General features: G+C 41.7%; 12 protein-coding genes across 12 annotated transcripts; 7 read left to right on the top strand and 5 right to left on the bottom strand.

Annotated features, from left to right (window-relative positions):
- Window positions 1-464: 464 nt before the first annotated feature.
- On the bottom strand, window positions 465-3,735 carry WALSEDRAFT_32581 (LNS2-domain-containing protein). Its single transcript, XM_006958331.1, has 4 exons — window positions 3,518-3,735; window positions 1,734-3,463; window positions 1,448-1,687; window positions 465-1,399 (listed from the first exon to the last, which is right to left on the bottom strand). Exons 1-4 carry the CDS (start codon window positions 3,713-3,715, stop codon window positions 574-576), a joined length of 2,994 nt encoding a protein of 997 aa, XP_006958393.1. The 5' UTR covers window positions 3,716-3,735; the 3' UTR covers window positions 465-573.
- Window positions 3,736-3,917: 182 nt separating this feature from the next.
- WALSEDRAFT_32582 (hypothetical protein) lies at window positions 3,918-5,691 on the bottom strand. The gene is made up of 10 exons (XM_006958332.1): window positions 5,615-5,691; window positions 5,479-5,566; window positions 5,376-5,429; window positions 5,292-5,328; window positions 5,178-5,242; window positions 5,059-5,130; window positions 4,687-5,012; window positions 4,524-4,592; window positions 4,118-4,473; window positions 3,918-4,069 (listed from the first exon to the last, which is right to left on the bottom strand). The coding sequence occupies exons 1-10, from the start codon at window positions 5,656-5,658 to the stop codon at window positions 4,050-4,052; spliced, it is 1,131 nt and encodes a 376-aa protein (XP_006958394.1). The 5' UTR covers window positions 5,659-5,691; the 3' UTR covers window positions 3,918-4,049.
- Window positions 5,692-6,010: 319 nt separating this feature from the next.
- Window positions 6,011-8,290, top strand: WALSEDRAFT_32583 (hypothetical protein; the record flags this gene model as incomplete). Its single annotated transcript, XM_006958333.1, has 4 exons — window positions 6,011-6,055; window positions 6,106-6,289; window positions 6,340-6,464; window positions 6,515-8,290. The coding sequence occupies 4 exons, from the start codon at window positions 6,014-6,016 to the stop codon at window positions 8,186-8,188; spliced, it is 2,025 nt and encodes a 674-aa protein (XP_006958395.1). The 3' UTR covers window positions 8,189-8,290.
- On the top strand, window positions 8,276-11,482 carry WALSEDRAFT_32585 (hypothetical protein). The gene is made up of 10 exons (XM_006958334.1): window positions 8,276-9,004; window positions 9,050-9,287; window positions 9,332-9,407; window positions 9,453-9,551; window positions 9,601-9,734; window positions 9,779-10,021; window positions 10,067-10,542; window positions 10,590-10,761; window positions 10,805-11,120; window positions 11,168-11,482. The coding sequence occupies exons 7-10, from the start codon at window positions 10,447-10,449 to the stop codon at window positions 11,436-11,438; spliced, it is 855 nt and encodes a 284-aa protein (XP_006958396.1). The 5' UTR covers window positions 8,276-9,004; window positions 9,050-9,287; window positions 9,332-9,407; window positions 9,453-9,551; window positions 9,601-9,734; window positions 9,779-10,021; window positions 10,067-10,446; the 3' UTR covers window positions 11,439-11,482.
- On the bottom strand, window positions 8,318-9,136 carry WALSEDRAFT_64332 (hypothetical protein; the record flags this gene model as incomplete). Its single annotated transcript, XM_006958335.1, has 2 exons — window positions 8,318-9,004; window positions 9,050-9,136. 2 exons carry the CDS (start codon window positions 9,134-9,136, stop codon window positions 8,318-8,320), a joined length of 774 nt encoding a protein of 257 aa, XP_006958397.1.
- Window positions 9,178-10,406, bottom strand: WALSEDRAFT_18408 (terpenoid cyclases/Protein prenyltransferase; the record flags this gene model as incomplete). Its single annotated transcript, XM_006958175.1, has 6 exons — window positions 9,178-9,287; window positions 9,332-9,407; window positions 9,453-9,551; window positions 9,601-9,734; window positions 9,779-10,021; window positions 10,067-10,406. The coding sequence occupies 6 exons, from the start codon at window positions 10,404-10,406 to the stop codon at window positions 9,178-9,180; spliced, it is 1,002 nt and encodes a 333-aa protein (XP_006958237.1).
- A 90-nt stretch (window positions 11,483-11,572) lies between the features above and the next one.
- Window positions 11,573-12,522, top strand: WALSEDRAFT_60388 (hypothetical protein). The gene has a single exon (XM_006958336.1). It carries the CDS (start codon window positions 11,653-11,655, stop codon window positions 12,394-12,396), a length of 744 nt encoding a protein of 247 aa, XP_006958398.1. The 5' UTR covers window positions 11,573-11,652; the 3' UTR covers window positions 12,397-12,522.
- A 153-nt stretch (window positions 12,523-12,675) lies between these two features.
- Window positions 12,676-15,821, top strand: WALSEDRAFT_60389 (gamma-glutamyltranspeptidase). Its single transcript, XM_006958338.1, has 2 exons — window positions 12,676-13,424; window positions 13,467-15,821. Exons 1-2 carry the CDS (start codon window positions 12,753-12,755, stop codon window positions 14,418-14,420), a joined length of 1,626 nt encoding a protein of 541 aa, XP_006958400.1. The 5' UTR covers window positions 12,676-12,752; the 3' UTR covers window positions 14,421-15,821.
- Window positions 12,676-16,739, bottom strand: WALSEDRAFT_38327 (hypothetical protein). The gene is made up of 3 exons (XM_006958337.1): window positions 15,866-16,739; window positions 13,466-15,823; window positions 12,676-13,423 (listed from the first exon to the last, which is right to left on the bottom strand). Exons 1-2 carry the CDS (start codon window positions 16,622-16,624, stop codon window positions 14,519-14,521), a joined length of 2,064 nt encoding a protein of 687 aa, XP_006958399.1. The 5' UTR covers window positions 16,625-16,739; the 3' UTR covers window positions 12,676-13,423; window positions 13,466-14,518.
- Window positions 16,740-18,106: 1,367 nt separating this feature from the next.
- WALSEDRAFT_57476 (hypothetical protein) lies at window positions 18,107-18,407 on the top strand (the record flags this gene model as incomplete). Its single annotated transcript, XM_006958339.1, has 2 exons — window positions 18,107-18,300; window positions 18,349-18,407. A coding segment is annotated over one exon (158 nt), but the record flags the coding sequence as incomplete, so codon positions are not given.
- On the top strand, window positions 18,353-18,883 carry WALSEDRAFT_28747 (hypothetical protein; the record flags this gene model as incomplete). The annotated part of the gene is made up of 2 exons (XM_006958340.1): window positions 18,353-18,407; window positions 18,570-18,883. 2 exons carry the CDS (start codon window positions 18,353-18,355, stop codon window positions 18,881-18,883), a joined length of 369 nt encoding a protein of 122 aa, XP_006958402.1.
- A 2,538-nt stretch (window positions 18,884-21,421) lies between these two features.
- On the top strand, window positions 21,422-26,607 carry WALSEDRAFT_68966 (hypothetical protein; the record flags this gene model as incomplete). Its single annotated transcript, XM_006958341.1, has 5 exons — window positions 21,422-22,456; window positions 22,505-23,950; window positions 23,995-25,809; window positions 25,856-26,354; window positions 26,405-26,607. 5 exons carry the CDS (start codon window positions 21,422-21,424, stop codon window positions 26,542-26,544), a joined length of 4,935 nt encoding a protein of 1,644 aa, XP_006958403.1. The 3' UTR covers window positions 26,545-26,607.
- Between the last annotated feature and the right edge of the window lie 450 nt (window positions 26,608-27,057).

Here is a 27,057-nt window from a genome sequence, read left to right on the forward strand (position 1 = left end):
GTGACTGATGCTCTTTCAAGAGCTCATGCGTACTTACGCCTTCAAGTAATTGTAAGTCAAATTTGATAATTTTATAAACTTGCAATCTGAATAACATGATAAATATTGTTATAACTGCTATAATGGATGTTCTTGATGGGAAGATTTGATAATGATCTTTCTTATTGTTATTTGCGGACAGCTTGAAAAACACCCTGAATTATGCATGAAACAAGCTAGAATTGTATTAAAATACATTTACCTAATATATATATATTAAGTCGCCCAAATCAACCACTTTGAAACTATTTTGAATTTTCATAGATTTAAATTTCAAGGACTTCTAACATTACCGAAAACACATATAGCCATAGTTTGCAGATGAAATCATCCTCATTGAAAACAAACATAAGCGGTGATCTACACGGATTTTACAATCAAGACACCTTCTTTGTGAAGAAAACACAAGATGTGTAATCAAAATCTTTAAATGTATAATGTTTTTATTATGAGTTTATATGCCATATAGAAAAAGAATAAATAATCGAAAAAATAAACTGAATGAGTTATTAGAAAGTATCCATAATATTATATTTATAAGAAAGGAACTTGGTTCATTTCTCTAGTTGCTAAAATATCCTCGTCAAAATCATCTTCAATATCGTCACCAATTGTGTTCATTGAACGTTCACCTGTGCTGTTCGTTCTATTTGCTATATCTGAGTTTTCGAAAGTGAGATCATCGACATCATGTATATCACATTCATCACTATCTTCTTCATCGAAGGAGTCTTCATTCTCTTCATAATCATCGTCATCCTCGTCCTCTTCTTCCTCTTCAGATAATACAAAATCAGAAACTGGTGACGTAGCTCTACTATAACGTGAATCTGGTGATGATGCTCTACTTCTTCTATCCTTCCTATCTGGTTCGTCCAAAGCGGTCGAAACTGGACTTGTAACTGTACTACCCCTTCTACTCAAACTAGATGCTAATGAGGATGGCCAGAACATACCCAATTTCGAGGTAGTTGATTGATCACTCCTTGCGCTCAAAGCTGGACTTGGAGGCGATAGGTCTGGTAATTCTACTTCAGGAATAGGTGGTTTCCAATAATTATAGTCAGTGAAATCTGGTTCAAACGCATTATTGATTGATGGGAACATTTGATCAACTAAATCTGTCATGTGTATGTATGATGATTTATATCCGGCTAACTCTAAGAGTTCCATCTTTACTTCACCTTCACTGTCGATTGTGAATATTCTCGAAGACGGTACATTTACTGATCTATACGACATTGCGTCTGTTATTCTATTACCGAATCCAGCATAGAATGGATTCTTTTTATCAAACACTCTCTGTATATCTCTCAAAGCTGCCATTTTAAATACCTCTGGTTTACGCATTATAACTTCACTTCGATGTTTGTAAGAATAAGATGTTATACTTGTGTCAAACACTTACCGATGCAAAGATGCCATCAGACGATCAGGTGACATAATGACTGGACCATCTGGCAATTGATAATGATTCTGTCGAATATTTCGAAGGTAATCTCTAGTCGTGTCTGCTTGACCGATCGCTCGTGAGGTAAGATAAAGTATTTGATAACCATTTTGAGTGATATCAGTATAGAGTTTTGCAACACCAATATGCGTCCAGTCACGACCAATCATCGTGAAAACGTGTCCAAGGGCATCAGATCTAAAATAAAATTAACAGTGTGACAACTGAAGTACTCAACACCTACTTTGTAATTGTACCATCAATATCAGAGATAACTACCTGATCAGTTGAACCCCAGTAAAATATCCTAGCGGTAGCAACGGCTACACCAGAATAACTGCTATTGACAGAAAATGTAATATTATTGACACCCTTCTTAAGATTAAGCGACTTAAGTTGATCAGAAGTAAGACGCAAAGTCTTTGCATAATGTTTCTTATCCTGCTTCTCTTGTTTTGGTGGAGTAACTGGAGGTGCTGGTGGTTGCTCAGTCTTAGCTTGAGAAGCGGCGGTAGCAGCTAGATCAGGATCTGATTTAGATTTAGACCACCATCTTGACCAGCCACTCTCGCTTGTTTGGGGCTTGTGGGTTTGTTTCTTCGTTGTATCTACATCTGTATCGTCTTTATGACTGACCATGATTGGTTCATTCAATGATCTCCTGTATATCGCTAATGAAGCAATGACAGGAGCTGACGAATACCAATCGAGGTAGCTATCATTGTATCGACATACCAACCCCTTATTATCTACGATGTTGACATCTTGGATAAAAGTATCAAATGTGATCTTGTTCTTTTCGAATTCTACAGCATCGATGTGATCCTCCTTGTGTCCGAAAATTGCCAACTCGAACACATGTTTGGCATTTTCCATCTCAAGTATGAATTCATACTCATTACAACCGCAATGTAATGTCGGTTTCGAATCATTTGAGGTGCTATCCTTTACTGCAGTAGGTAACTGGCTGAATCCGAGTGTATTCTTTTCTATTCTTGGAGTAGGTTGCGTTGATCTAGTTGGGAAGCCTCCCCATTCCCAAGTGTACTCATCGTCTGGCTCTTTAGAGCTTGCCTTTGATAGTGACAAACCTTCTAAGCTGCTTTTGAGTTCTTCGACATCAAATTCGTTTTCATCGTTATTGTCGTGATTGGCGTCATCAGTTTTGAGTACATCATTTTCATCGACACCATCAATATCATCGATATCTCTACGTTGATTATTACTGTTTGATAAAGAGAATTTCCTTCCGTGAGCAGAAGTTAGAAGGTCATACCCAAAAGTAGCCAATGTGAGATCTTCAGTTGTGTGACTTGTTTGCTCATCTTGAACATCATGATGGAGGGCCTCAGAAACAGCATGTGTCTCATGTTGTAAATTACTTTTACTGGGTTCAGCTTCATCAACTGCGTCGTCATTTACTTGTTTGTAACCCTCCAAATCGAGAACTACGTCATCTGCATAAACAACCGAAGGTGCTTTCGCCTCGTACGAAGGGAGATACTTGTCTGATGGTTCTTCATCCCTTTCGAAAGTATTGATGTCCAATTTTGATGGACGGGAACGCTTAATCTTATCTCCGCGAAGGTTGCTCACGTTCGCAGCACCACCAACTAAAGCGGTATCAACTTTCGAAACCGCTGAAGCTGCATTATGAATTGTTTGTGTAGTTTGGTTGCTACCCTCATTGTTATCGTCTGTTGATTGATTGTGGTCAGGGTTCAATAGTAGAGGCTCCGGTTCTTGTGATAAGTCCAGATTCAAACCTTGCACATGTGCTTTATCTGCTGGTTCAGGTAACGGACTGACTGGTACGCTGCTATCAGATTGATCGACGGGTGATATAATTGGTGATGTTTGCAAGTCCTCGGGTACATCTATATCAGTCTCAAAGACAAAAAACGCTTCACCAGCTTCACCAACTTTCATAGAATAATCTAAAGGCGTTTCCGATCCATTCAAATGGAGTGTAACCTGTTTATTGGAGTGAGTGAGTGGCCGATATCACTTTACTACAAATGAACGCACCTTCTTCTCTGCAGCTCGCAATACGCTTAGTTTACCAAATCTGACATGGAATGGTGTGCAAGCTAGCTCATAGCCATCTGCCTCCTCACAGTTTGGCCTTTGTACGACGATAACGTCGATAGCACCTGTGAGAGTGGCTGGATTTATATCCTTGTAATAACTTAATGCTGAACTCAACGCTCTGGCTACGAATGCCATGAGTCTGGGTATATGATGATGGTTGTTAGTGAATAAGATGTGTATGATATCAGATATGCTGATAGAGAAGAGATTGTATAATGTGGCTATAACAATGTACACAAAACGAGCTCAGCTACATGAATTTACTTTCCATCTCTCCTGATTTTCTATCGCTCGGTTAATAAAATAAAGCTCCGATTGACAGTAAAACTCATAAACGTCAAACTAAATAAACGTGAATATAGACAAAAGTACAAATAATATTTTGCTAATTGAGGAATACTAAATAACGTTAAAATTTGCTGCTGTGAACCGACGAAGAAAAACATAAAAATATTATGTACACGCGAGCTTAAGAGACGTGGTGTTCAGCTGTTGTGGATGTTGTTAGTAAAGTCATACAGTCATCAGTCCACTCACTTTGGTGCTGAACTTGAATCTTGACGGGGTCAAATGGATTGAACGCGTTTCTAGGTTGTTCAGATCTGTACAAAGATTCATCATCCTTATCCTCAGTGTTGTATGATCCTTGTCCATGGTGGTTGAGTTGCTCCTCGTTAACATCGGCCAAGGTTCCTACAAAGTCTGTAGAGAACTCGTTCATCTTGTATGATCCGAATGTTGTCGTCTGTGGTTGTGAAACATTTCCACGACGGTTTGTACCACCAATAGTAACAACTGGGCCAGGTCCACGTGAGTTTGATCTATCCCTCGAGGTTGATGATCCACCGGATGTATCATCGAGTGCGCGCAATGACAAAACCAATCTGCAACCCCTGAAATAACTTATCAGCAAAAGCACTTCAGCACCAATGATGTTCCTCACATAATAGCGGTAAGCGCAATCGCAAGTGTTGAGTTTGCTGCCTTAATATTCTCTGGTGTAACGAGATAGCTGGTCGCGTTTCAGTAAGACAGGCAAAACAATTTACCGGGAACTCACAACTGTCAAAGCGTTAATCGGAGTAAAGCTAAAAGTTTTTATACTCACAACTGTATTAATCAAGTTGATACCGAAAATGACAGAGAAATACATCAAACCATCTCTCAAGAAGACTTTTGCGATCTTTGATCTTGATCCGTTGCGGTTCATTGCGAGTTTGGTAACTGTCATAACAACGACAATGGCATCGAATATAAGTGGAACGATCCAGTATGCTGTTGTAAGAGGGTGTACACCAGTTGAAATACAACCTTGTTCGAGTTTACCCAAACCCGGTTTAAACTCAACAGGAACATAAAGAGCTGCAGCTGCAAACATAATAGCAGCTTCTACAATCAAACAAAACAGCAGTGGAATGAGAACGTAGATTTTCTGAATCGCGTAAATGCCCTGTGATAGCGAGAAACAGCTCACTCACCTTTCCCCAGAGAGCCCATACACGGATAAGAAGTATAGCTTCAGTAGAAGCCACAGTAATAACACAGAGGACCTAATTATACTGTCAGTGCACGTCTAGAACGAATATGATCGAAGTACCGGCTCCATTTTCGCGTAAGTTTGGCATTGTGTATCTGATAAGTATTGGTAATGGAATCCAAAAACTACGAGAATGGGTTAATGTAAATACTCTTGTTCCCACGGTCGACCTACCGATGATTGTGACACAAGCAATCGCAGAGTAACGGGTCTTTTAGAGAATGTTAGAGACTTCAGGTCGCTTAATAATGAACGCACAATAAAGAATAATACCTTGACAATTGACCAAGGGGCCTTCCAGATTCTGCGGTACTGAGACGGTCTCAGTAAATCTGCGATGCAGCAAAGAAGGTTGACTAACCTCCAAATGAACAGTAGTTGCGTAATCCCAAAGCAAGATAGCTAATGCAGCTACAGCGTAAGCTCTCAGAGCTGTAATTTGGTAGCGCCTTTATAAAGTTACTATGTGGGGTGTCGTGGCGTTTATAACTACCTACGCAAGGTCAAGCTCTGGCGATATCTCTGTTGCTGCATCAGCCATTATTTATGATTTTTATTGTTATGGTTGAAGGCTAAGAGATCTTTAAATGTCAAGTCAAATTATGGGGTTCAACTTTTTAGTGACCAACGGGAAATGATCGAGTGTAGAAACTAAATTCAGCGGCACCTTTTCCTAATAAATGCGCACAGACAGATGTCAAAAATTTTGCCAATTTGGCCTTAGATCATTTTATTAGTGATTTCTTTGTTTGACAGCTCAGTTGCCCACATTTCTTATGCATGTGAAAATTTTGCGGGCAAAGGGGCACGGTACCTTGAATCGAAAATCTAAAATCAGCTACGCTTTCCCTATCTGTAACCTTTCTTTTCCCATAATTAGAAGTAACTTCTAAAAAATGTCTGATATAAAACAATCAAACGTAGATGTTTTGGTCATCGTGGGTCTTAGGAATGTCTCGTATTTTTTTCCTGACAGTTCGATTTCCAGGGAGCTGGTCCTGCTGGTGTCATTGCAGCTGACTGGCTTGCAAGATTTACCAAGTATGGTGTTAAAACCAGAGTCATTGACAAGCGTTCCCACAAGGTCTTCACTGGACAGGCTGATGGTTTAAACCCACGTTCACTTGAAATGTTCCAATCTTTCAACCTCATGGGCAAGATTGGCAGCGAAGGTCAGTTCCTCTCGCATTGATCGCTGAACTCTGCTAAAACGATATTCCAGCAAACCCAATGAATGAAGTCTCTTTCTGGGCTCCAAATGAGAACCACGGAGGTATTGAACGTTCAAGACGTATTCCAGATACTATCCCAGGTATTTCAAGATACGTACAATCCGTCCTCCATCAGGTACGCAGATTTCCAAAATCCCGAGTCTTCTCTCTGACGCGCATATTCAGGGCAGAATCGAGAGACACATCATTGACGATATGCTCGAAAAGAGTAATGGTACAATGAAGATTGAACGTGGTGTCCTTCCTGAATCATTAGAAATCAATGATGATTTGATCGACGAAGATGACGCTTACCCAGTCAAAGTTGGTGTCCGTCAACTTAGCGAGGAAGAATCACGTCCAAAGTTAGCTTCCAAGCACGGTGAGGTTGAGTCAGGTCTCTACAAGTCAAACCTCATTAAGGATGAAGAGGATGACGTAGAATTCAACCCAAATGTTCCTGTAGGTGACAAGGAAATAATCAATGCTAAATATGTTATTGGTGCAGATGGTGCTCACTCATGGGTACGTCGTCAATTAGGTTTCAAGATGGTTGGTGAAGGTACTGATTTCGTCTGGGGTGTCGTTGACGGTGTTCCAATCACCAACTTCCCTGATATCCGTTGTCGTGCTGCAATCCACTCAAACGCTGGAAGTTTGATGGTTATCCCGCGTGAAGGCAAGATTGTTCGTTTGTACATCCAACTCAACTTGACTGTCGACGAGGGTGGACACGTTGATCGTAGCTTAATCACACCAAAGATGCTCATGGAACAAGCCAAGGCTGTCTTCCATCCATACACAATCGACATCCCAGAGATCATCTGGTACACTGGATACCAAATCGGACAACGTCTTACAACTGAATACGCAAAGAATAACCGCGTTTTCATCGCTGGTGATGCTTGTCACACCCACTCACCAAAGGCTGGTCAAGGTATGAATGCTTCAATGGCAGACACATACAACCTTTGCTGGAAGATTGGTCATGTCTTATCTGGACACGCACCACGTAGCATCCTCGATACATACGAAAGCGAGAGACGTCCATTCGCTGAACACTTGATCATGAATGACGCCCAACTTGCCAAGTTGTTCTCAGGCAAGCCATTGTCATCTGCTGAACTCAACGAACTCGGTATCGATATGAAGGAATTCGAAACTGTTCTTGAGAAGGGTATCTCATTCTTCTTGGGTACATCAATCGAGTACTTCAACTCAGCTGCTACCGCAAATGGCAAAGACGGCAGACTTGCTTCAAAGCAAGAGTTGGCCACAAAAGTACCAGTCGGACAACGTTTCCCATCATTCCAAGTTGTCTCTCAATTCGATGGTAGACACTTCCACTTAGTCGACACTATGTTCGCTGAGGGCCAATTCACTATTGTTTTGTTTGCTGGTAACATGGAAAACCCAGTTCATCGTCAACGTTTGGAGACTATCGCTCAACGTCTTGACAGTGATGATGGTGTCGTCAGCAAGCACACACCAAACAACAGAGAAAGAGACTCTATCATTGACATCAAGACTGTCCACTGTGGTAACAGAGTTAACGTAGAAGTTCATGACTTCCCACAACCAACTGTCTATCCACCAGGCACTTACAACAAGCTCTATGTCGATGATGTCTCATACCATGCTGGGCATGGTGAAGCGTACAAGAACTATGGTATTAGTGAAGAAGCTGGTGCAGTCGTCGTTGTTCGTCCAGACCACTTTGTGGGTTTAGTCACCTCACTCGATGGTGCTGGTTTCGATGATGTAGAGACCTACTTCAGCAACCTCCTCAAGACTGTTCCAGCTGGTGAGCGCAACTCAGCCAAAGATATCAAGGTTATTCCACAGCCAAAGATTAACTAGAGTGTGACACTCTTCGTTGACTATCTTTGACAAGATTTAGATTTTTGTTTTCTAGGATTCCGTTGTAATATTTATACCAAAAAAAACTCTCATACACGTTCGTTTAAATCTTGAATACATAATAAAGCATTAATGAAGTACATCTCTCGCGTATTGTGCTTGCCAATAGCCAAAAGCTGTTGTTAATCTAAGTAAAACGGGTAAAGGAATTATTAAAAGTATTGAAAGTGGTACGACTGTAACTGAAACAATTAGAAGTAAGAGTGCGATTGGTGGCCTGAATAATAAAAAGTACATAAGAGACCTGTATGAGTATGCGTCTTGGAACATCGCCAAGCTATTGGTATAAAACGAGGTCTCGTATTCGACGTGTCCGAATGGTCTTACACGTCTAATGCGCTGGAATATTGGTCTTTTCTTAATGACATAGTTTGGAATGGGATAAAAGTAATTCTGTATTTGAAGCTCGAGACGCGCCATTGCTCTAGCACCCACTAAAAGAACCCAGCCGAATCCCAATCCAATTGGTAGAGTGATCAGTAAACTCGCGGTGATGACGCTTCCCACAAAGCAGAATATCCAGGCGAATAATGCCAAAGGGAATGAAATAACGGACAAATGAGCTAACGCCTTCCACTGGAAGGTACTAAACGTGCCCGCCCAGTACCTTTCCCAGACTGTCCGGTCATCGTCAACCAGTTCCTCCTCCTCATCGTATTCCTCGTGCTGCCGCAATAGTGGTGCATCTTCTGGTGCAAATTCGTCCGATACCCTTGGCGTAGCTGACGTACTCGCTCGCTGGTTGTTCTCGTATGGCTGTGTTGCTCGTCAGAAAGCATTCTACCAGGGAAACCGACGTACAGGTGGTGGAGTATCTAATACACAAATCGTCCTCTCATCTCCCACATTCAGATAAAGCAGTTTCTGTTGGCTAGTATTCTCAGCCATCGTGGTGGTTTACAAACAAGGAGATACGAAAATCATTTATTTCACAACAGAGTATAGCTCTTCGTTAAGTGCATTCTCTCTATCGTCTTCACGGGCATGCAGTATACTGGGTCTACTTGCTCTAAATCTGGGTATCCCATCATCGAAAGCCCTGCGAGGGTATTATTTATGTTTTTCCTAACGTTATACACTCACCTGCAACACCAAATAATGTGTGGTAGACATCAGCCACGTCCCCTGGTCTGTCTGCTATTCCACCATTGTCAGGATCCTATTCAATCGTCAATTTAAGCGATAATCGAGTGATTGCGCTCACTTGCGAGCTCAAAATGAATGACATGAGCTTTTCTTTGTTTATCCAGTGTAGTCTATGCAGTATGCTCAATCCCGAAAGCACCCACCAGGAATAGCACACCTGTTGTGTATTATTAAGCACATGCAATAATAGACATCATGCTACCCACATCTTCCAACTTCTGAGGACGTCCATTGAGCCCTCCACTCTCTACTTGGCGCTCAGACAGCCACCAGCTCAGATTGTCTCGGTCGATGATGTCAAGTCTGTCAAGAATAGCGAGTGCGGCTACAGCGGTGAATACTTAGATGTTTTAGTAAATTACTGTAATTGAATGTAACTCTTACCCTGTCCAGAATGTGTCTCCGCGCTGATATTGTTACCAAATCCTCCGTCGAAGTTCATACATTGCTTGAACCAGTCTACAATTCTATCTTTGATGGCTACACCATTCTCCTTCTCATCTAACTTATGCAATGCACCTAATAGACTCAAAGCACTGACCGCGCAGTAGGTGAAACGGGTGTCTGACTCCCCCCATTCATCGCCGGTGAAGAAACCCTCGTTCTTTGGCCGGAGGGAGAGGATATCTAGTGGTGTAAGGAAGGTATGTTAAGAGTATAATATTCACCCACAATTTATAACTTTATCTGTGTCAATTCCCGATTCTTGTATTGCGTCGTGTATCGCCAACACTTGAATGGCTGATAACGTCGATAACATGTGCGAATCATGATTAGGATGGCTACCAAATCCACCAAGCTTATTATCCCAACAGCTGTATACATAATCAATCGTTTGTTGTCTATCTAGTGCGTCTATTCTCTTTAATAAAGCTAAGCAAGTGACAGCCCAGTATATCCCATTCAAACGGAGGTGTTCTGTGAGGTGGAATCCTAGTGTATTATCTGCTTTGCCAAGTTGTACGATATATTCGACGTGTTTGTCCCTCAATAAATTCGCTGGACCTTCCATATCGATTCCTTGAAGAAGACAGTCAAGTTGAACGATAGAAATGCCACCAAAGAGAGACGCAGAAGAGGCTGCATTGGATAACAACAATGACACACAAAAGGAAGCTTCTTCTTTGAATAAATTTGGTCTGCCAAAAGTTAGTCGGAAGATTTACATCGTCAGCGTTTAATAACAGTATCACAGAAAAAGTTCTACAGACAGCGCGCACACGCCAATCCATTCAGTGATCACCAGCTGGACGTTCCCCTTCACCCTCATCACAAAGATTGGGCTGCACACTTTCCTGCATATGCAGACGAGCTCAAGAGCAGAACAAAGGGTGTAGAAATGGCGGATGTCGGTTGTGGATTCGGTGGTATGTACATTATCGGGTTGTTTGTCAATCTGACGATATTCAGGTCTTATCGTATCACTCGCACCAAGGTTTCCCAATACACTTATGCTTGGTATGGAAATACGTCCACAGGTTACACAATATGTTCACGATAGAATCACTGGTCTTCGCAACCTCGCTGAGAAGGGTGAGACAGAAATGCCGGCGAAGTTGGAGTCACAAGCTGACGGTAAGGGCGGTTATCAAAATGCCTCAGTTATACGTGCAAATGCAATGAAGTTCCTGCCGAACTTCTTTGAAAAGGGACAACTCAAGAAGATTTTCTTCCTCTTCCCAGACCCACACTTTAAAGCACGCAAGCACAAGGCAAGGATTATTACGTGGGTCTCGAGCTTTTTCAGGAAAATTCTCTAATGTAATCCAACAGACAAACACTTCTCTCAGAATATGCCTATGTCTTGGCTCCAAATGCGATGCTTTTCAATATAACAGACGTGCCGGATCTCTTCAGCTGGATGCAGATGCATTTAGAAAAACATCCATTATTCGAGCGCATACCTGATGAGGAACTCTCTGAGGAGGACCAAGTTGCACTCAGCTGCGTTAAGAGTGAAACAGAGGAGGGCAAGAAAGTAACGCGTAACGGTGGCGGCAGACAATGGGCCACCTGGCGTAGAATACCTGATCCAGTTATATAGAATATGTATATTTTTATTTTTATTTAATTCGTCCCTTATCACCTGGTTTTACTTTATCAAGTGGTGTTATTGTAACATACAGATGGAATTAGCAACTTCAGAAGGTTGTAAATATGCCCCCTATAACGTTGGGGAGACTCTAACGCTGCTATTTAAACAGTCATCTGCATCTTCTCCTGTTCATATTACACCCAAAGTTATACATATTTTCCCAATGACTATGTCAGCAGTTTTCCTGGTAGAACTAAATCAATCAAAGAAAGCGATTGTGAAGCTCTACGATAGAAGAACAGCGTTCAGTCTGCGTAAAACAATGATACGGGAGATCAAAACATCAAATAATAAAACTCGCGAGCATGATTACAGGAGGTTCATTGAGACGGGATTTGCAGATACCCTCAACTCAACGACCTATGCTGGTACATCAGGCGAGGATGAAGTGTTCATACACAGGGCGTGCATAAATCTTTTTAATACTGAACTTGGAGCATACGAAAAGCTGAAAATACTTCAAGGGAGCTCCATCCCGATTCTCTACGGTGTCGTCACCTTACGTATCAGCGAGACAAGCCAGACACGGCAACGCTACTTCGATATACCCGGATTAATGCTCGAATATGTAGAAGGTTATAATCTCCTAGATGCATCGCTATTTGTTCAAAAGGAGGAAGTAAAACGTCTAACCTTTGAAAGTACGCGAGTCCTAGCTCAAATTGGAGCTCTAGGTGTACATAATCGTAAACCACATCCTTCCCAGATATTAATACGACATGAACGACCAGTTTTTCTTGATTTTGCTATCTCAAGATTGCGCGATGACTTTGAATCACAAGAAGAGTGGTATGATAAAACGAAAAGCGCTGAAGGGACGCTAGAAAGTGTGTTAGCAGAAATACTAGCAAGGGACGAAGAAGTCAGTTCTCAGCCTTCTTCGGACTTATTTACTTCGTCAATTTAGATGTTCAATGATGACGTCACTCGGACACCCGTTGCGAAGAGCTTCAAAGATATTCGGAAATACATACCAGTTAGTTTGCATCTTTACGAATCCTGTAATGAAATATCCAATAAAATCGCAATTTCGCATAAAAATCACGTGCATTTCTTTGTTTTAAGGTTCCTAAATGGTCATCATACCGACCTATAAAAGGATACACGAGAAATTCCGCTTAGAGTATAACAACAACCATGACTAACAATAACAAAGACGAATTTATGAAATTTCCAAGTCGGAGATCGACAGTTCACTCACGTCGCGGGATAGTGAGTTCATCCCAGCCGCTGGCTTCACAAGCTGGTGTGAAAGTGCTCGATATGGGCGGAAACGCCGTAGATGCCGCGATAGCAGTATCTGCAGCTCTCAACGTCACAGAGCCTTGTTCTACCGGTATAGGCGGTGACATGTTCTTGCTCTACTATTCTGCGAGCGATAAGAAAGTACATGGTCTGAATGGATCAGGAAGATCCCCATCAGCTCTAACACTCGAGAAGGCGCGTGAAATCGGCTTAGATGGCACGGAGATTCCGTTTGACAACATTAACGCAGTTACCGTACCCGGGGCACCAGCAGGATGGTGTGATGCATATGATGCGTTCTCTAGCAAGAAATTATCACTCAAACAGGTTCTAGAGCCTGCTATACGCCTAGCGAGGAATGGATATCCGGTACATCAGATAACCGCTGAGCAATGGAGCAGATCTGAAGAGCTTATCAAGAATGCTTCCCCAAATGCAGAAGAAATGCTGCTAGATGGCAGAGCACCGAAGGAGGGTGAAATTTTGTATATGCCAACACTCGCGCAGACCTTCGAGGAAGTTGCTGAACACGGAAAGAAGGGCTTCTATGAGGGTAGAATAGCGAATGAGATTGTCAAACTTGTACAATCACAAGGTGGATTATTGACACTCGAAGATCTCAGTTCACATACTAGCACTTTTGTCGAACCTATGAAGTACACCTACGCCGATGAGTATGTTGTACATGAGGTGAGCATACTAATATTATAAAGTCATACTGAAACATTTCAGTGTCCGCCAAATGGACAAGGATTGACAGCCTTGATAGCACTTGGAATCCTAGAATCATGCGAAAAACTCGGTATGCTAAGCAAGCCACTCGTAGAATTACCACACAATGGTACAGAATACTTGCATTTTCTTATCGAAAGTTTGAGACTCGCATTCGCAGACACAAGGTACTACGTTTGTGATCCTTCAAAGACCAATTTCGATTTTAAGCAATTGCTCGAAAGGGAATACCTTGATTCACGTGCTAGATTGATCAAGAAAGACGCAATCAGCAAAGTAAGACATGGAAGTCCAGCAAACTCCTCAGACACCGTCTACTTTACAGTAGCAGATGAGGAAGGTAACGTTGCATCATTTATAAACTCAAATTACGCAGGCTTTGGTACGGGAGCAGTACCAAAAGGATGCGGATTCACACTTCAAAACCGTGGATCCAATTTCACTTTAGAGGACAACCATCCGAATGTCTTAGACGGTAATAAGCGCCCATATCACACGATCATTCCAGCAATATGCACGAAGAAGAGTACAAATGAGCTTTTCATGAGCTGGTCGGTCATGGGGTCATTCAACCAACCTCAAGGACAAGTCCAGACACTCTTGAATGTGTTAAGAGGGTTTACACCACAGGAAGCTCTCGACGCACCACGATTCTGCATCGGTGCAAAAAAGCCATCCAAGATCGTTCCACATAACACACCGATCTTGTCAAAGGAAGCTGAATTGGAGAGCAGCCTGGCGGATTCAGAAATAAACTCCGAAGTCAATATCGAAGAAGGCGTCAATGAGAATACAATCAAGCAGCTCAGGAAAATGGGCCACGATGTACGCATATCGAGAGGATTACAACGAGAAATTTGCGGTCGTGGTCAAATTATCAAGAAGACCAGCAAGGATGTTTGGTCTGCGGGTAGTGATATGAGAGCAGACGGATGCGCTATTGCCCAAATATAGATTATGTATACATATAATTTTACTATGAATTTTACTGCTAATTACTGTATGTATTCAACTAACGACATTAAAGTACTATTTTATTTTTCTAGTTATCATTACCACGTTTCGAAATACGGATTACCACCTTTGACGGTTTCGAGTCTTTCTACTATTACTTTACGAGTTTTGTATGGTGTAGGTGGCATCCTGTGGGCTTGATGAACACTCGATGCATGTGTATCTGTTGAAATTCTACCTGGTCTCTGCTCAGATCTGTCATTACCAGATGCGTATGTCTTAAGCCAATTCTCTGCATTTTGACTAGCTTCTATGTCATTTTCATCTCTCTCAGCGTTGACGTTGTTAACTTGAGTTTGGTCTTGCTCATTTGCAAGCTGATGCATTGAATGCTCGACTGCATCCAGCTGGTCCATGTGCTGTAACACATCGACACCTGACGCAGCATCAAGACTCTTGGCATATATACTAGCCGACCTCTGTCTGGAGAAAGGTACGGGGCGGCTGTTTACCCTACTCGATGGGGGTGAATGTGGAGGTGAAAATGGTGAATTATGACTATGAGCTCTGTCAAAGCTTGGGCGAGCACCATCGAATGACTTGGACACCCTGTGCCCAGGCAACGACTTGACTTCATCTTCATCATCTTCCTCATGTTCATCTTCGGTATAGCTGTATCGTCTCTCTGTGATATCCTGCTCTTCAACTTCGCCTTCATTATTATCAGCAATATCAATCACATCATCCCATACGAGAACTTTAACTCTCCTGCACAATTCCAATGGTCCTTCATCTGCATGTCTCAGACTCTGCACTATATTCCAACCCTGACCTTTAACGATGGCCATTTGACGCGCGAACATACCCTCATTGAAATCTGGATCAACTTCAAATACCTGCCTGAGAGCTTGGGTAGTCTCTGTCCACCATTTAGGATCACTAAGAAGTGGCAAAAAGTGTCGTCTGGTCGACGCTGAGAATGGTTGCCCGATTAAGGAAACTGGCAAAAAGAGCCATCCATAGGTATATGATCTCCATCCTTTTGGATGTTGATGTGGGAAACTTAAAGAATTATCTATTGCAGCTATGCGAATTCGTGGTCTGTTCTCTGATATTGATTGTCTCGATTGGGATGGAGAAGGAGAAGGAGCCCTTGGTATGTTTAGATTTGACTGTTTTACGTCAAGTTGATTTTCATCATAGAAAAGTGATTCTTGTGGGTTATTAGGTTCGTCAGGGATGTATGAACCATTTGGTTGATTCGATGCGAGGGGGGTAGGTGGACCTGACATTGAAGAGACATCAGGAACGAATGGTTCAGCATTACGAGTTGGTGGTCTATTGATTATTCCATTTTTGCTAGCATTGTTATTTACTGTATGGCCTGGATCAAATTGGATCATCTAGGTAATGTTAGTTAGGCTCTTAATTGCAAAATGACTCACAAAGTTATCGAGACCTCTATCGGTATTGCGCATTAAGTAGTCCAAAATTACGAGTTTCTCTAATTCCTCTCTAAAACTCTGTTGAAGTTCGGGTGTCCAACTGAATGGTCTGTCTGTATGACTCGAGCGTGGTGGCCTCGTCGAGTAGAAATCACCATCATCGTCATCCAACTGAGCGTGTGCTTGCCATTCAGCGTCGGCATCTACGTCATAATCGAAAAGGTCATCATTATCTCCTTCTCTTGTACCGCACATCAATTGAAGTGGTTGACATCTCCAGAAATTGTTAGAGCGCTTCTTTCTGCTAGCTGCGAAAGCATCTGCTGATGTTCTACCAGGGAAAGGGTGATCTGCCAAGAAATTCGAAGCGTCTTTGTAGCCATGCATAAAAGTCTGAAGACTACCGATCTTATCAGGGAGGGGCTTTGAGCCTTTATGCCAGGCTCTTCTATCTGCCCACTCGTAAAAGAAAGAAGGGGAGGCTAGGTCGACTAAGCCTGTACGTGGGACAATACCCAACTGCAGTCTATCATCCAGGATTGACGCAGCAGCTTCAGAAATGTAAGATAAATTGGGAATCAAGCAACTCCTTCCAAAAGCAATCCACCAAAAGAAATTCCTGTGAGCCCACTTCGTCCATTTCGGGTTTAATCTACCATAAGGTTCCTCATCTTTTGGCTTAAACACGCCGACGATCTCGATTTCGTTGTTGACTTTCCCGCGTGCGAAGTAGCTACCACTTGAACCTTTTAGGATCATTTTTGGATGCAGACCTTCGTTAATAGCCGTCTTTACATTTGAAACTAGATTATCATAGTCAGATTTTGGTGGTAGTTCAGGTGGAATGTAGGTAGCATCAGATGGAATTGGTGTGAATACGCTTGATAACGTTGGTATTTGTTGATGTTGATGTTTTTTTGATTTCTTTGAACGGGTAACTCTCGTAGATAACGATTTTATAGCCGTATCAATATTGAACTTATTATGGCTAGATCCAGGTTCATCTATTGATTGCCGCAGTGGTGCATAGCTCATCTAGAAGATGGTCGTGAGGGTTCAAGAGGGTGGTAACTGCGCAAAGGGTGGCTATTTAATATTGTATCCATTATTAATGTAAATATGCTATTTATTATTATATAGATATATATTCACATTTACACCAGATGTCATACATTCTGTTGAGGATATAAATAGTAGAGGACGTAATTATTGTTATGATATCACACGATTTAGTAAGGAATAATTCAAATTATGTCTCATTTTCTTTGTAGATTCTTTGTCTGTATCAGTCACCATGCAAACCTGGGAGTGGTGTTTTTATAAACTATTATTTACCATAACGTACTAGAAATATACATTATACACATAACGATATGACCATCTTGAAGTCAATTTCGAGGAGGCACTCACCCTGGATTCGAATGGAGCAAAAACACTTGAGCAATTAGTGTCCAAAAGATAACAAGACAGAACAATATTAACTTGAGCAATGATTGTTTAGCACCATGACATTACACCCAGACCTCAAAGACAAGAGAAAGGACGATTTCGCTAACGAATTCATAAAAAAAAAGCATGCATCCAATGATCGAGAGCCAAAACCAAACTATAGAACACATTTGTCATCTATGAATTATGTTAAATCACTCAAAGGGCGTCTCACATATTTTGCACTGTTCGATCAAGCGACTGAAATCACATACACTTGTAGATAAGACCTCTTACCAAAAGACAATACGTCGACACAGCTGGCGGCAGGAAAAACAAAATCTAGGAACGACGCATCTTAACCTGGGATATCATAACGGTACAATAGTTGGGTGGAGACAGACGTACTACGCTCCAAACTTCTATTCAACACTCCTCTCGGACGAACTACTCATAAGTATAATTTAGGGCTAGACTATGAACCCTAGACAGTGCGATATTCTACCATAGACACATAGAGCATTCGCACAAAAAATATCATTCACCGATGGTAAATTACTTTTCAAACTCAATGAAAACCAAAATCGATCATCATCCAAAAAATAGGAAATTAAAAATTGAAGACTTACTTGTAGGCGAGTTTTCTCTTCAAAAACTCTGAACAGTAATATGAAATATTATGCTTTTGTCATTCTACATTTGTTAGTGTTATCCTATACAGTATTTTGTTGTTTTCTGGTCACACAGAAACTATCACAAAATATGGAAAGGAAGCATGCAGCGGTTCTGATATCTGTGTTATGGATCAATATAGCTTATCAAGCTTTTCTAAACAATCAGTTGTCGAAGAACCAGATGTAAGGATCAACACAAGCGGATTGTTTACCGGTCTCAATGATGAAGAATATAATCAATTGCTAAGCGAAGGGTACTCAAATGATAAGAGGGGTTTAGGAAGCGTTTGGGATTAAATGCTTGTTGTAACGGACAATATAATGAAACTCCGCGTAAGAAGGACCTTTCTTATGAAAACCTAATTCTCATAACAAAGAAAGCCCAATGAAGAGGCAAAGTGATACATATTTGGTGGCTCTCAGAGCTATGGAACAGGCAGGTATGAGAGAGGCAAACCATTTCCATCTTGGTATCAAAATCAGGCCAACCTAGGTACAGTAGTGTTGGCGACTACTTCTGTACTACCCTACATAGAAAGAGGCATAAGTGCTATCTTAGAAGCTCGGAGAAACTCACAGACCTATGATAACTATTTTCTAAGATGCTGCGAACAAGTCCGGTGTTAAAATTGCTATTATTAATGAAGGAACGTGTTCCAAGGAGACTCTGGACGAGACAATTATTGAAGGTGTAGCTGCCGTAGTTGACTGGCTATTCGAGTATAAATGTGCTAAGCGCTGTGCTCGCCTAACACATGGAGGAGGTTGGTCAGCTACATTAAAAGTGCTATCAGATTCAAAAAGGATGGACCCAGCTATTCTGAATTGTGAGCAGACTACTAAGTACAATTGCAAGTGGAATGAAGATGGACCCCAGCCAAGTTGTGGTTTATGGTATAACCATGATGTATTGTAGTAGAGCATATTGTAGCAAGTCTGGGATGGGCTGCATAAGATGAATTGGTTAAAAAGTTATTAAATAAATAAACAATAAAAAAAACTGGTAAATAACTGAATCATATACAATAATTATGATAGTAAGCCAGTTAACTGAAATGAAACACAAAATAAATAAGTGCATGTGGTGTTAGCTTAAGCGCAGACATACATATATCTGGTGGTACAACAAATCGCACCCATATGTTTAAAATTAAGCATATTCCCACTTGCGATTTACATGACAGCGTATCTTCTAAAGGTTTGATTCCTCAACCTGTGCTGTTAGGCAAGTAAAATTCAAGACTTGGCAGGGTACTAAATTAGAGAGATCAACACAGGGTTGTACGTGAGTTTAATTTATGAACAAAATGATCAAAACTCCAAACCAAATTACTTTCCTACCATTTCAAACACCAGCCTCAAATATTTGACTGAAGACGGAAGACCTATTATATTTCATAATGGTGTATATGGGGAATACGATGATAGTGGTGGTGGCCAGGAGATCAACCATTGGAAGTATAATTGTTCCAGCATACGTATTCTGCTATTAGGCATGAACATTATCATAAATGAATCAAAATATAAAATCTATGCACTAAAAAAATATATACCAGTACGACAGTCGCAGGGAGATGTTATTTACTGAAGCCGATCAAGTCAAAATTTTCGAGGTAAAACTTCATGTGGGATTATGATGAACCTCCATACTTTAAGTCTAGCTAACATTGTTGTTATAGCTTGCAGGCAGAAATGCAACACACTTGTGCGCTCGTTGCAAGTACAGTGATGGTAATCTAGAACATATTATGTCTTACAGAAATTTCATAAGAAGTTAGCACACCAGGAGGTACCAAAATAATGATAAGAGCACTAGGAGAATGGTATCAGGTGACGCTTAATTTTAGACATATTTTTGGTCTGGATTTTTCAAATGCATATAAACGCGTTTCGAGGATGATAGATCACTTCAAAGAATGGCGTAGAATTACACAAAGCTAGAAGCATCTACAGGGCCACTTCATTTTTTGTTTGTGCTGTTCAGAAAAAGAGTCACTAATTTCAGCTTGATGTAGATACGACGTGGATTGATCGTTTTAGTGGAAATCTTCAAGTTTTACTATTGAGAACCCAAAATCAAATTTGCTATAATATTGTAGCTTTTTAAGAACCCTTGGCTAAGGTAACCTCGGTTATGTTTAATGGTATGGTGCAAACTATGCATAACCCAATATCGAATAAAATTAAAAATGGGGAAATTTCGAAAAAGCTGAGTATCATCGATCGGTCCTGGCTATAAGTTAACTTACTTGGTGCTTGTTTTAATAGCAACTATGGTAATAGTACTAAGTTTAGGAACCTACCGTATTTTTGTATTTGGTGGATTTGCGCTCGCTCTATCATTCTTTTTTTCTCACTATGTCATATATGTCCTGGGACCATTTTAGCTCAATTACGGCGCTTTCATCAAGTAATTTCATTTTAAATCAAGATATCTCTCAGTTTATCAGTCTTATAATCGGAAACATGCGAAGGCAGCTGATAGCAATGTCTTTACTATTTTGTACAAAGATGATTTGATGATAGTAAGCCAGGAAATGCGATAAAATACCTCAAACAAACTCGGTAACGTCAAGCCAATTAACCTCGAATGAAGCACATATTGTGTATTAAGTCACAGAAAGTGTACTGGATCGTATCAACAACATTGTTAGTACTCCAATCTTTAAAAGGCATCTTAGTTTTAATGGCTAAAGGTATTTCATTTCGGTGTCAAGAAGTAGGATTCACCAATCAGTACTAAACAGTGGCCGTGCCGAAACCGTTCAGAAACTTTATTTGATCTGAAGACACTTTATAACTAGAATTGATTCGAGCCAAGTCTGATGGTAATAGAAGCTTATTGATGTCTGTTAGGTATCCAAAAGAGGTTTTTGATATACAAAGAGCCACTAATAGCGTTCTGAGCAGAATATCAATGCTAGATTCGAAAAACAAATATCAAATGCAGCTTTCTTTGGCAGGAGATATAGCAATTTATGCGGATCTAGTCTAGCAGAAGAGAAAAGTCCACCCTGCAATCAAGGTAGAATACCTATTGGTGTATTAAATGAGGAGAAAGTGGATGTAGACCGAATTCGTTTACAAAGATACTAGATCCGGTGTCGGTAAATGAACAGTCGCGCCGATTCTGTTAGCTTCCAAAGAACATTCATTCCAGTGATATTTAACCTTCTAGAGTGGGCAAGTTCATCAAGGTATTGCGCTAGGTCGGAATGCTAGTTACTTCAAGGATTACTGCTCTTGTCAAGTGAGACGAGGTGATGAGACTACTCCCACAACGAACTTATATATAGAGTAGCAGCTAAAGCAATTCTGAAACACTTCGAGCTGAATCAGTTTGAGAGAGTTCTTTGATTATCAATTACTATATAATTTACCGTTTCCTCCTTGTATATCGCTTTTTCATAGATTTGTCGTCACTTCTCTTATCTTCTCTCAAACCGTCATCTGAATGGCCACATCTTCCATCCACGAGATAGACGTTGGGAGATGCACACGTCTACTAAAATCTCTGAAAGCTGAGATAAACAATTTTAAGAACGGTGTCAGCCATCCGCCGCCAGCTGATGATCCTATCTACACGCCACCATCTATAGAAGGCTTAGAGATATTAAATCACACATTCACTATCATTTCACAATCTAGCAGAGATGACAATCAATTCATATCTGCACTCACTGACGTCAAGAAATCACTCCCGAAGCCTTCTAGCGATGCCCATGTTATCGATTTTGGGAGGGTTTATCTACAGCCAGCTGGTTTATACAAAGGAAAAGATCAAATGCCAGCTCGTGTACGTGTGGCTGGTAAATTCAAGGACGCTTCCGAAGGTTTCATTGCATCGTTGCCCACTCAGATAGACGACGACGAGAAAGACTGGCTGAAAGCGAACGGTTTTGGTTATATAAAGAGTGATGAGGAGTCTAGCATTGTTAGGAGGGTAAATGGATGGGTCAACGCCACAGTCGCACTCAGCACGCTCAGCCAGAGCCAATCCGTAGCAGATGTCGTAGCTAGTGCACGTTTAATTACTACACCCGCACCATCGAACTCCATAGACAACGTTGACTTCCAAGTAGTTGTCACTATTAAAGTCTTCCTCAAACAGAAGCTCCTTGAACAATCACCCAACGATTCTCTGCGGCTGCTACTCATGCGCTATAGTCCTCCACCTCAGCCTTCACCGAACACGCCTATACGGCTCTCGACGCAGTACTTCTACTCCATACTCAAACCTGCAAACACACCACCGAATAGTGTACACACAAAGGCTCTCAGAACCCCTCTAAAACAGTTCCAGCGTAAATCAATAGCATTTATGCAAAATAGAGAAGACAACCCAGACGACATCCCTGAACCTGGTTGGATGAGACTGACAGATTATTGGTTATACAACGCGATCTCCGGCCGCCTAATTGAGGGCACACAACCCCCAAATACATCTCTTAAGGGTAGTATGTTATGTGAAGAGATGGGTTTAGGAAAGGTAGGTTAAAGTTTTTCCCCATCTGTTTATGTTGACAAACGAATCCAGACCGTGGAAATCCTTGCTTTGGTTGCAAAGAATGCAGGAAGAGCAAAAGAGTGGTCCAAGTCACAGTCAAGCAACTACCAAAGGAGTGTGAGAACTTCACTGATTGTCACCCCCGATCATTTGCTACAACAATGGATAGATGAGGCTAGAGATCATACGCCTGGTCTCAGGCTGTTAGTGTACCATGGCTACAAGCACATGGACACTCTCCTCACAGCAGCAAAAGCTGCTAATATTGCATCAAGATTGGTTGGAGGTGGAGGTGCCATGTCACCATCACCCTCACGATCGCAGTCACCTCCACTACCTCCACCACCTCCACCGAAGGGCGAGGAACAGAAGGTGGCTCAACCGACAAAATCTAAAGCTAGGAAAAAGGATGACGACGATTTTGTGCCACAATTTTCAGAACATCAATTGGAGCTATTCAACTCTACTGGTTCTAGAGCTCAGCGTGATTTTCTTGCAGATGGAACGCGTGTTGAGCGCAAGACCGTCACTGGTGCCACCAAACGTAAAGCTCCGAGACATACTTTCGATAAATTTAAGGAATTGAAAGAATGCAAGCATCACGCACTTGACTTTATCGATGACATAGAGGGTTTGTTTAGCTTTATGGACAATCATGACGATTTTGATTATGAAACCAAAAGTGTGTTAACAAATCGTCAAATCGTTCAGGATTTCTTCGATGAATTTGACTTAATTATTAGTACATACAGCACACTTTCGAAGGATCTTGCAGTCGCTCACGAACGTCAACCACGAGCTCGTAGGAGTGGCGTTGAGTATAGGAACGATTATATTCCAATGTCACCTCTAGTTTCATGTAAATTCTACAGAGTAGCTCAAGACGAAATACAGTTATCTGGTGTGAAAAAGTCAGCTGATATGACGGCACTTATTCCACGTCAGACATCGGTAGCTTGCTCTGGCACTCCTATCACAGGCTCAATTGAACAATTGCTTCCTATTTTACAGTATCTAGGATTACATGTCGATGGTCGCCTTATTGACAAGAAGTCGTTTGCATCATTTGCGACACATGGCTTATCCCGCGATTTCGCTCGATTGATTCAGAGTATATGTATTCGTACCACGAAAGATCATGTCAAGCGACAACTGCAGATTCCACCTTTGAGGCGCTACATAGTTCCTCTCCACATGGGTGCAGCTGAACAGGCCTATATCGATGAACAGTATAAACAAGCGCTCAGCGAAATAGGCTTAACCGAACGTGGTGATTTCTTGGATAGATCTGTAACATCTGTCGACATAACAAAACTCAGAACGTGGATAACAAAGCTGAGACAGCTCACGACTCACCCACAAACCAGCTCAGCTACAAGGGAGGGCATGGGTAAAACATTTAGAACGGTTGACCAAGTCCTCGAGAGGATGATCGAGGCTTCTTCATCACATATCGTAACAGAGCAAAGATCGGCGGTACGTTGTTTGATCTCTATAGTCATCGCTGATAATTCATTTAGCTCACATCAACTGTCAGGATTGCGCGATTGAAACTACTCATGACACCACCAGAACGTGACGAAGCAAAGGCTCTATTAAGAAGGACCGTCGATGAGGCAGTCACTGTGCTTGCTAGCACACAGGCGCAAGTTGACGAGCACCGGATCAGAAAACCAAAAAACGTTATCGAAGATGTCGTAGCGCATACGGGTGCAGTTGTCGCGATTAGAGAGAAGTCAGACGACATTGCAGAGACAGCTGAAGAAGCTCAAGCAAGAAGGGACTGGCAGTCTCATTTGACCAATCTTCTGGGTAGACATAGGGACATGTTGCTCGTTCTTCATCAAGCACATCTTATCCTTGGTGATATTGGTCATCAACAGGAAAACCAAGAAGAAGAAGATAGTAATTATGCAGCTGCTGATGCCGATAGAGCTAAGTATCTGAGTCACGCTATAGAAATATACAACAAGCGTGTTGACGCTCTGAGTGCAAACTTAAAGCGCAGGATTGAGCCCAAGAAGAATGATCTGCATATTAATTATGTTGGCAACACGGAACTGGGTTTGGACCCAAGTAAGGTTGAGAATGCCAGACCTTCGGGTGAGAAGAAGAAAGAGAAGCCGAAGAAGTACGCCGAGGTACAGGAAGATGAAGGCGAAGATGAAGTTGAGGTAGACCCAGAAGAGAAAGTTACGACGACTTTGCTAGATTTGGACATTCTCATTACGAAACTCAACGAGTCAACGAAATTCATCCTTGACAAACGCCAAAAGGTCCTCGAAGGGGTGCTGAAGTCTATTGACAAAGTAGAAGCAAGTACTGAAGCGTATGGAGAAGATGCGGAATTACAAGCCAATCTTGAAATATACCTTGAGGCATTTGAATCATCAATCAAGGATAGGAGAGAAGTTCTTGGATTGGTAGATGTGTCCGACGACACCGGTAAAGGCGGTAAGCGTCGTGCGAATGCGAACGCAAAGGCTAGGGAACAGCTCCTGCTCGAGAACGCGATTGAAGTGGAACAAGACCAGCACATTGACACCGAGCAGGACATTCTCCGTCGTCAGCTGCAATTCGAGCGACAAGGAATGCGTATCACGAAGAAAGACCAATCGTTCCGAAAGCTCACATCAGAGCTCAAGACATGGTCGACTAGGATCCCAAAGCGAAATATCAAAGCTTTTAAAGAATTACAATCGAACTTGCATGATGTGTACGACAAACAACGCGATCTAACTCGCACACTCAATCTGGAAAAGGATGATTTCTTGGGCACATTCAATTCGAGGGTCTTATATTTCAAGCAGCTGCAAACGCTCAGTGACTCTGTCGCGCCGCTCGACGTCGAATCACAGGAAGAGGGCGGAAAGAATATCCCTCAAGAGATAGAAGAAAGTGAGCGTTTGGAGGCTGTCTCGACCAGGGGTATACAGAGCAACCGGGCGAAACTGAATTACCTATATCACATAAGAAATGCCTCCGATGAGTCGAGCAATGAGTGTGCGATATGTACGATGTCGTTTACGAATGGTGTCATTACATCATGTGGGCATATTTTCTGTCAATCGTGTCTCAACAGGTGGTGTCAGTCTAGACCTGAGTGTCCTCACTGTCGGACACACCTCTCATCATCATCCCTACACAAAATTAAAGTTAATAAGCCTTCAGATAGTAAAGCGGAAGCTAAATCTGAAATCGGAGATGACCCTGGTGGAAATATAGTTGAGAATACCGTCGATAAGCGTATTAGGCCTCAGTACAACGTCATTTCATCTGAGGAGATGGACGATATAGAAGAGCAGAAGATATTTACAGGCGGACATGGTGTTAAGGTGAGTATATGTGTCATATATGTGGCTTATCTGACATAGTCTCTAGATTGACACCCTTTGTAAGCACATACTTACACTTCGCGCACAAAACGTAAAATCTGTCGTTTTCTCATCCTGGCAGAGTGGAATGCAGATTGTTCAGCGCGCTTTTGAAAAGAACGATATTGCATATACACTAGGAAGTGATGTCAAGAAGCTGGAGAGTTTCAAAAAGACGAATGATGTCGATGTCGTTCTACTCAATGGCGAGCGCCAGTCTAGTGGACTCAATTTGACAGTCGCATCTGTTGTCATCTTCATCGATCCAATCGCGAATTTCCCACTCGAATTGCAGGCCATTGGCAGAGTAGATCGCATGGGACAACACCAATCTGTCAAAGTCTACACTTATACATCCTTAGATACGATCGATGATGCCATACTCGATCTTGCGGCTTTGAAAGGTCAGTCGCTGTATGTTAAAGATCAAGACAGTGCATCTCTATCGACGAATGATATGGAGAGTCTTGAGAAAGCTCAAACAAAAGGTGACTTTATCGCAAAGAGTGAGTGATCGATCTTCTGCATATTAGGCGCAAATTAACATGTCCTGTAGAGGACGACCTACTGTCACTTCTTCTACCTGACGTTCACATTCCTTCCTTCACGCCATCTGCCAAATCAAGATCTGAAAGCGCAACAGCCAGTGCATTTGATAGCGGTAGCAATGTGAAGATTGAAGAAGTCGATATGTAAAATAAACACACTGACTGTATTGTATTTATCATTATATATTTGTTGTATACATATAAAGTTATCGCAATTATTTGAATTTCCAATACCTCAAAAACATCAGCCGGAAAGCTGACAGCTGCAAAAACTGCTAAGCTCCTCAATGAGCTACCCAGAGCGACACGGTGCCTAGCAACCCAGCTACGTACAGGTCACTTCCCTACGACTAAGGCATACCGATACCGATTCAAACTAATCGACTCACCTAAATGCAGGACGTGCGGCGTAGATGATAGCATCTCGCACAGAGTATTTATATGTAGAAGACACATAATGGCAAGAATTACCTTGCGAAGAAAGATAACCAAGATCAACATTCGGTTCGAATTAGGTCCAATGCTCAGGAACGCACAAGCTCTTCAAGCCCTTTACGAGTTTTTCAAACCACAATTGACTACGTACCCAAGATACTCCGGTGGTTCGGCGTAACCGAGAAAATTCCCGGACACGCAAATCATCAAGACATTTTACGACACT

Source organism: Wallemia mellicola (genome assembly GCF_000263375.1).
Source record: "Wallemia mellicola CBS 633.66 unplaced genomic scaffold WALSEscaffold_9, whole genome shotgun sequence".
Classification (NCBI taxonomy): Eukaryota; Fungi; Basidiomycota; class Wallemiomycetes; order Wallemiales; family Wallemiaceae; genus Wallemia; species Wallemia mellicola.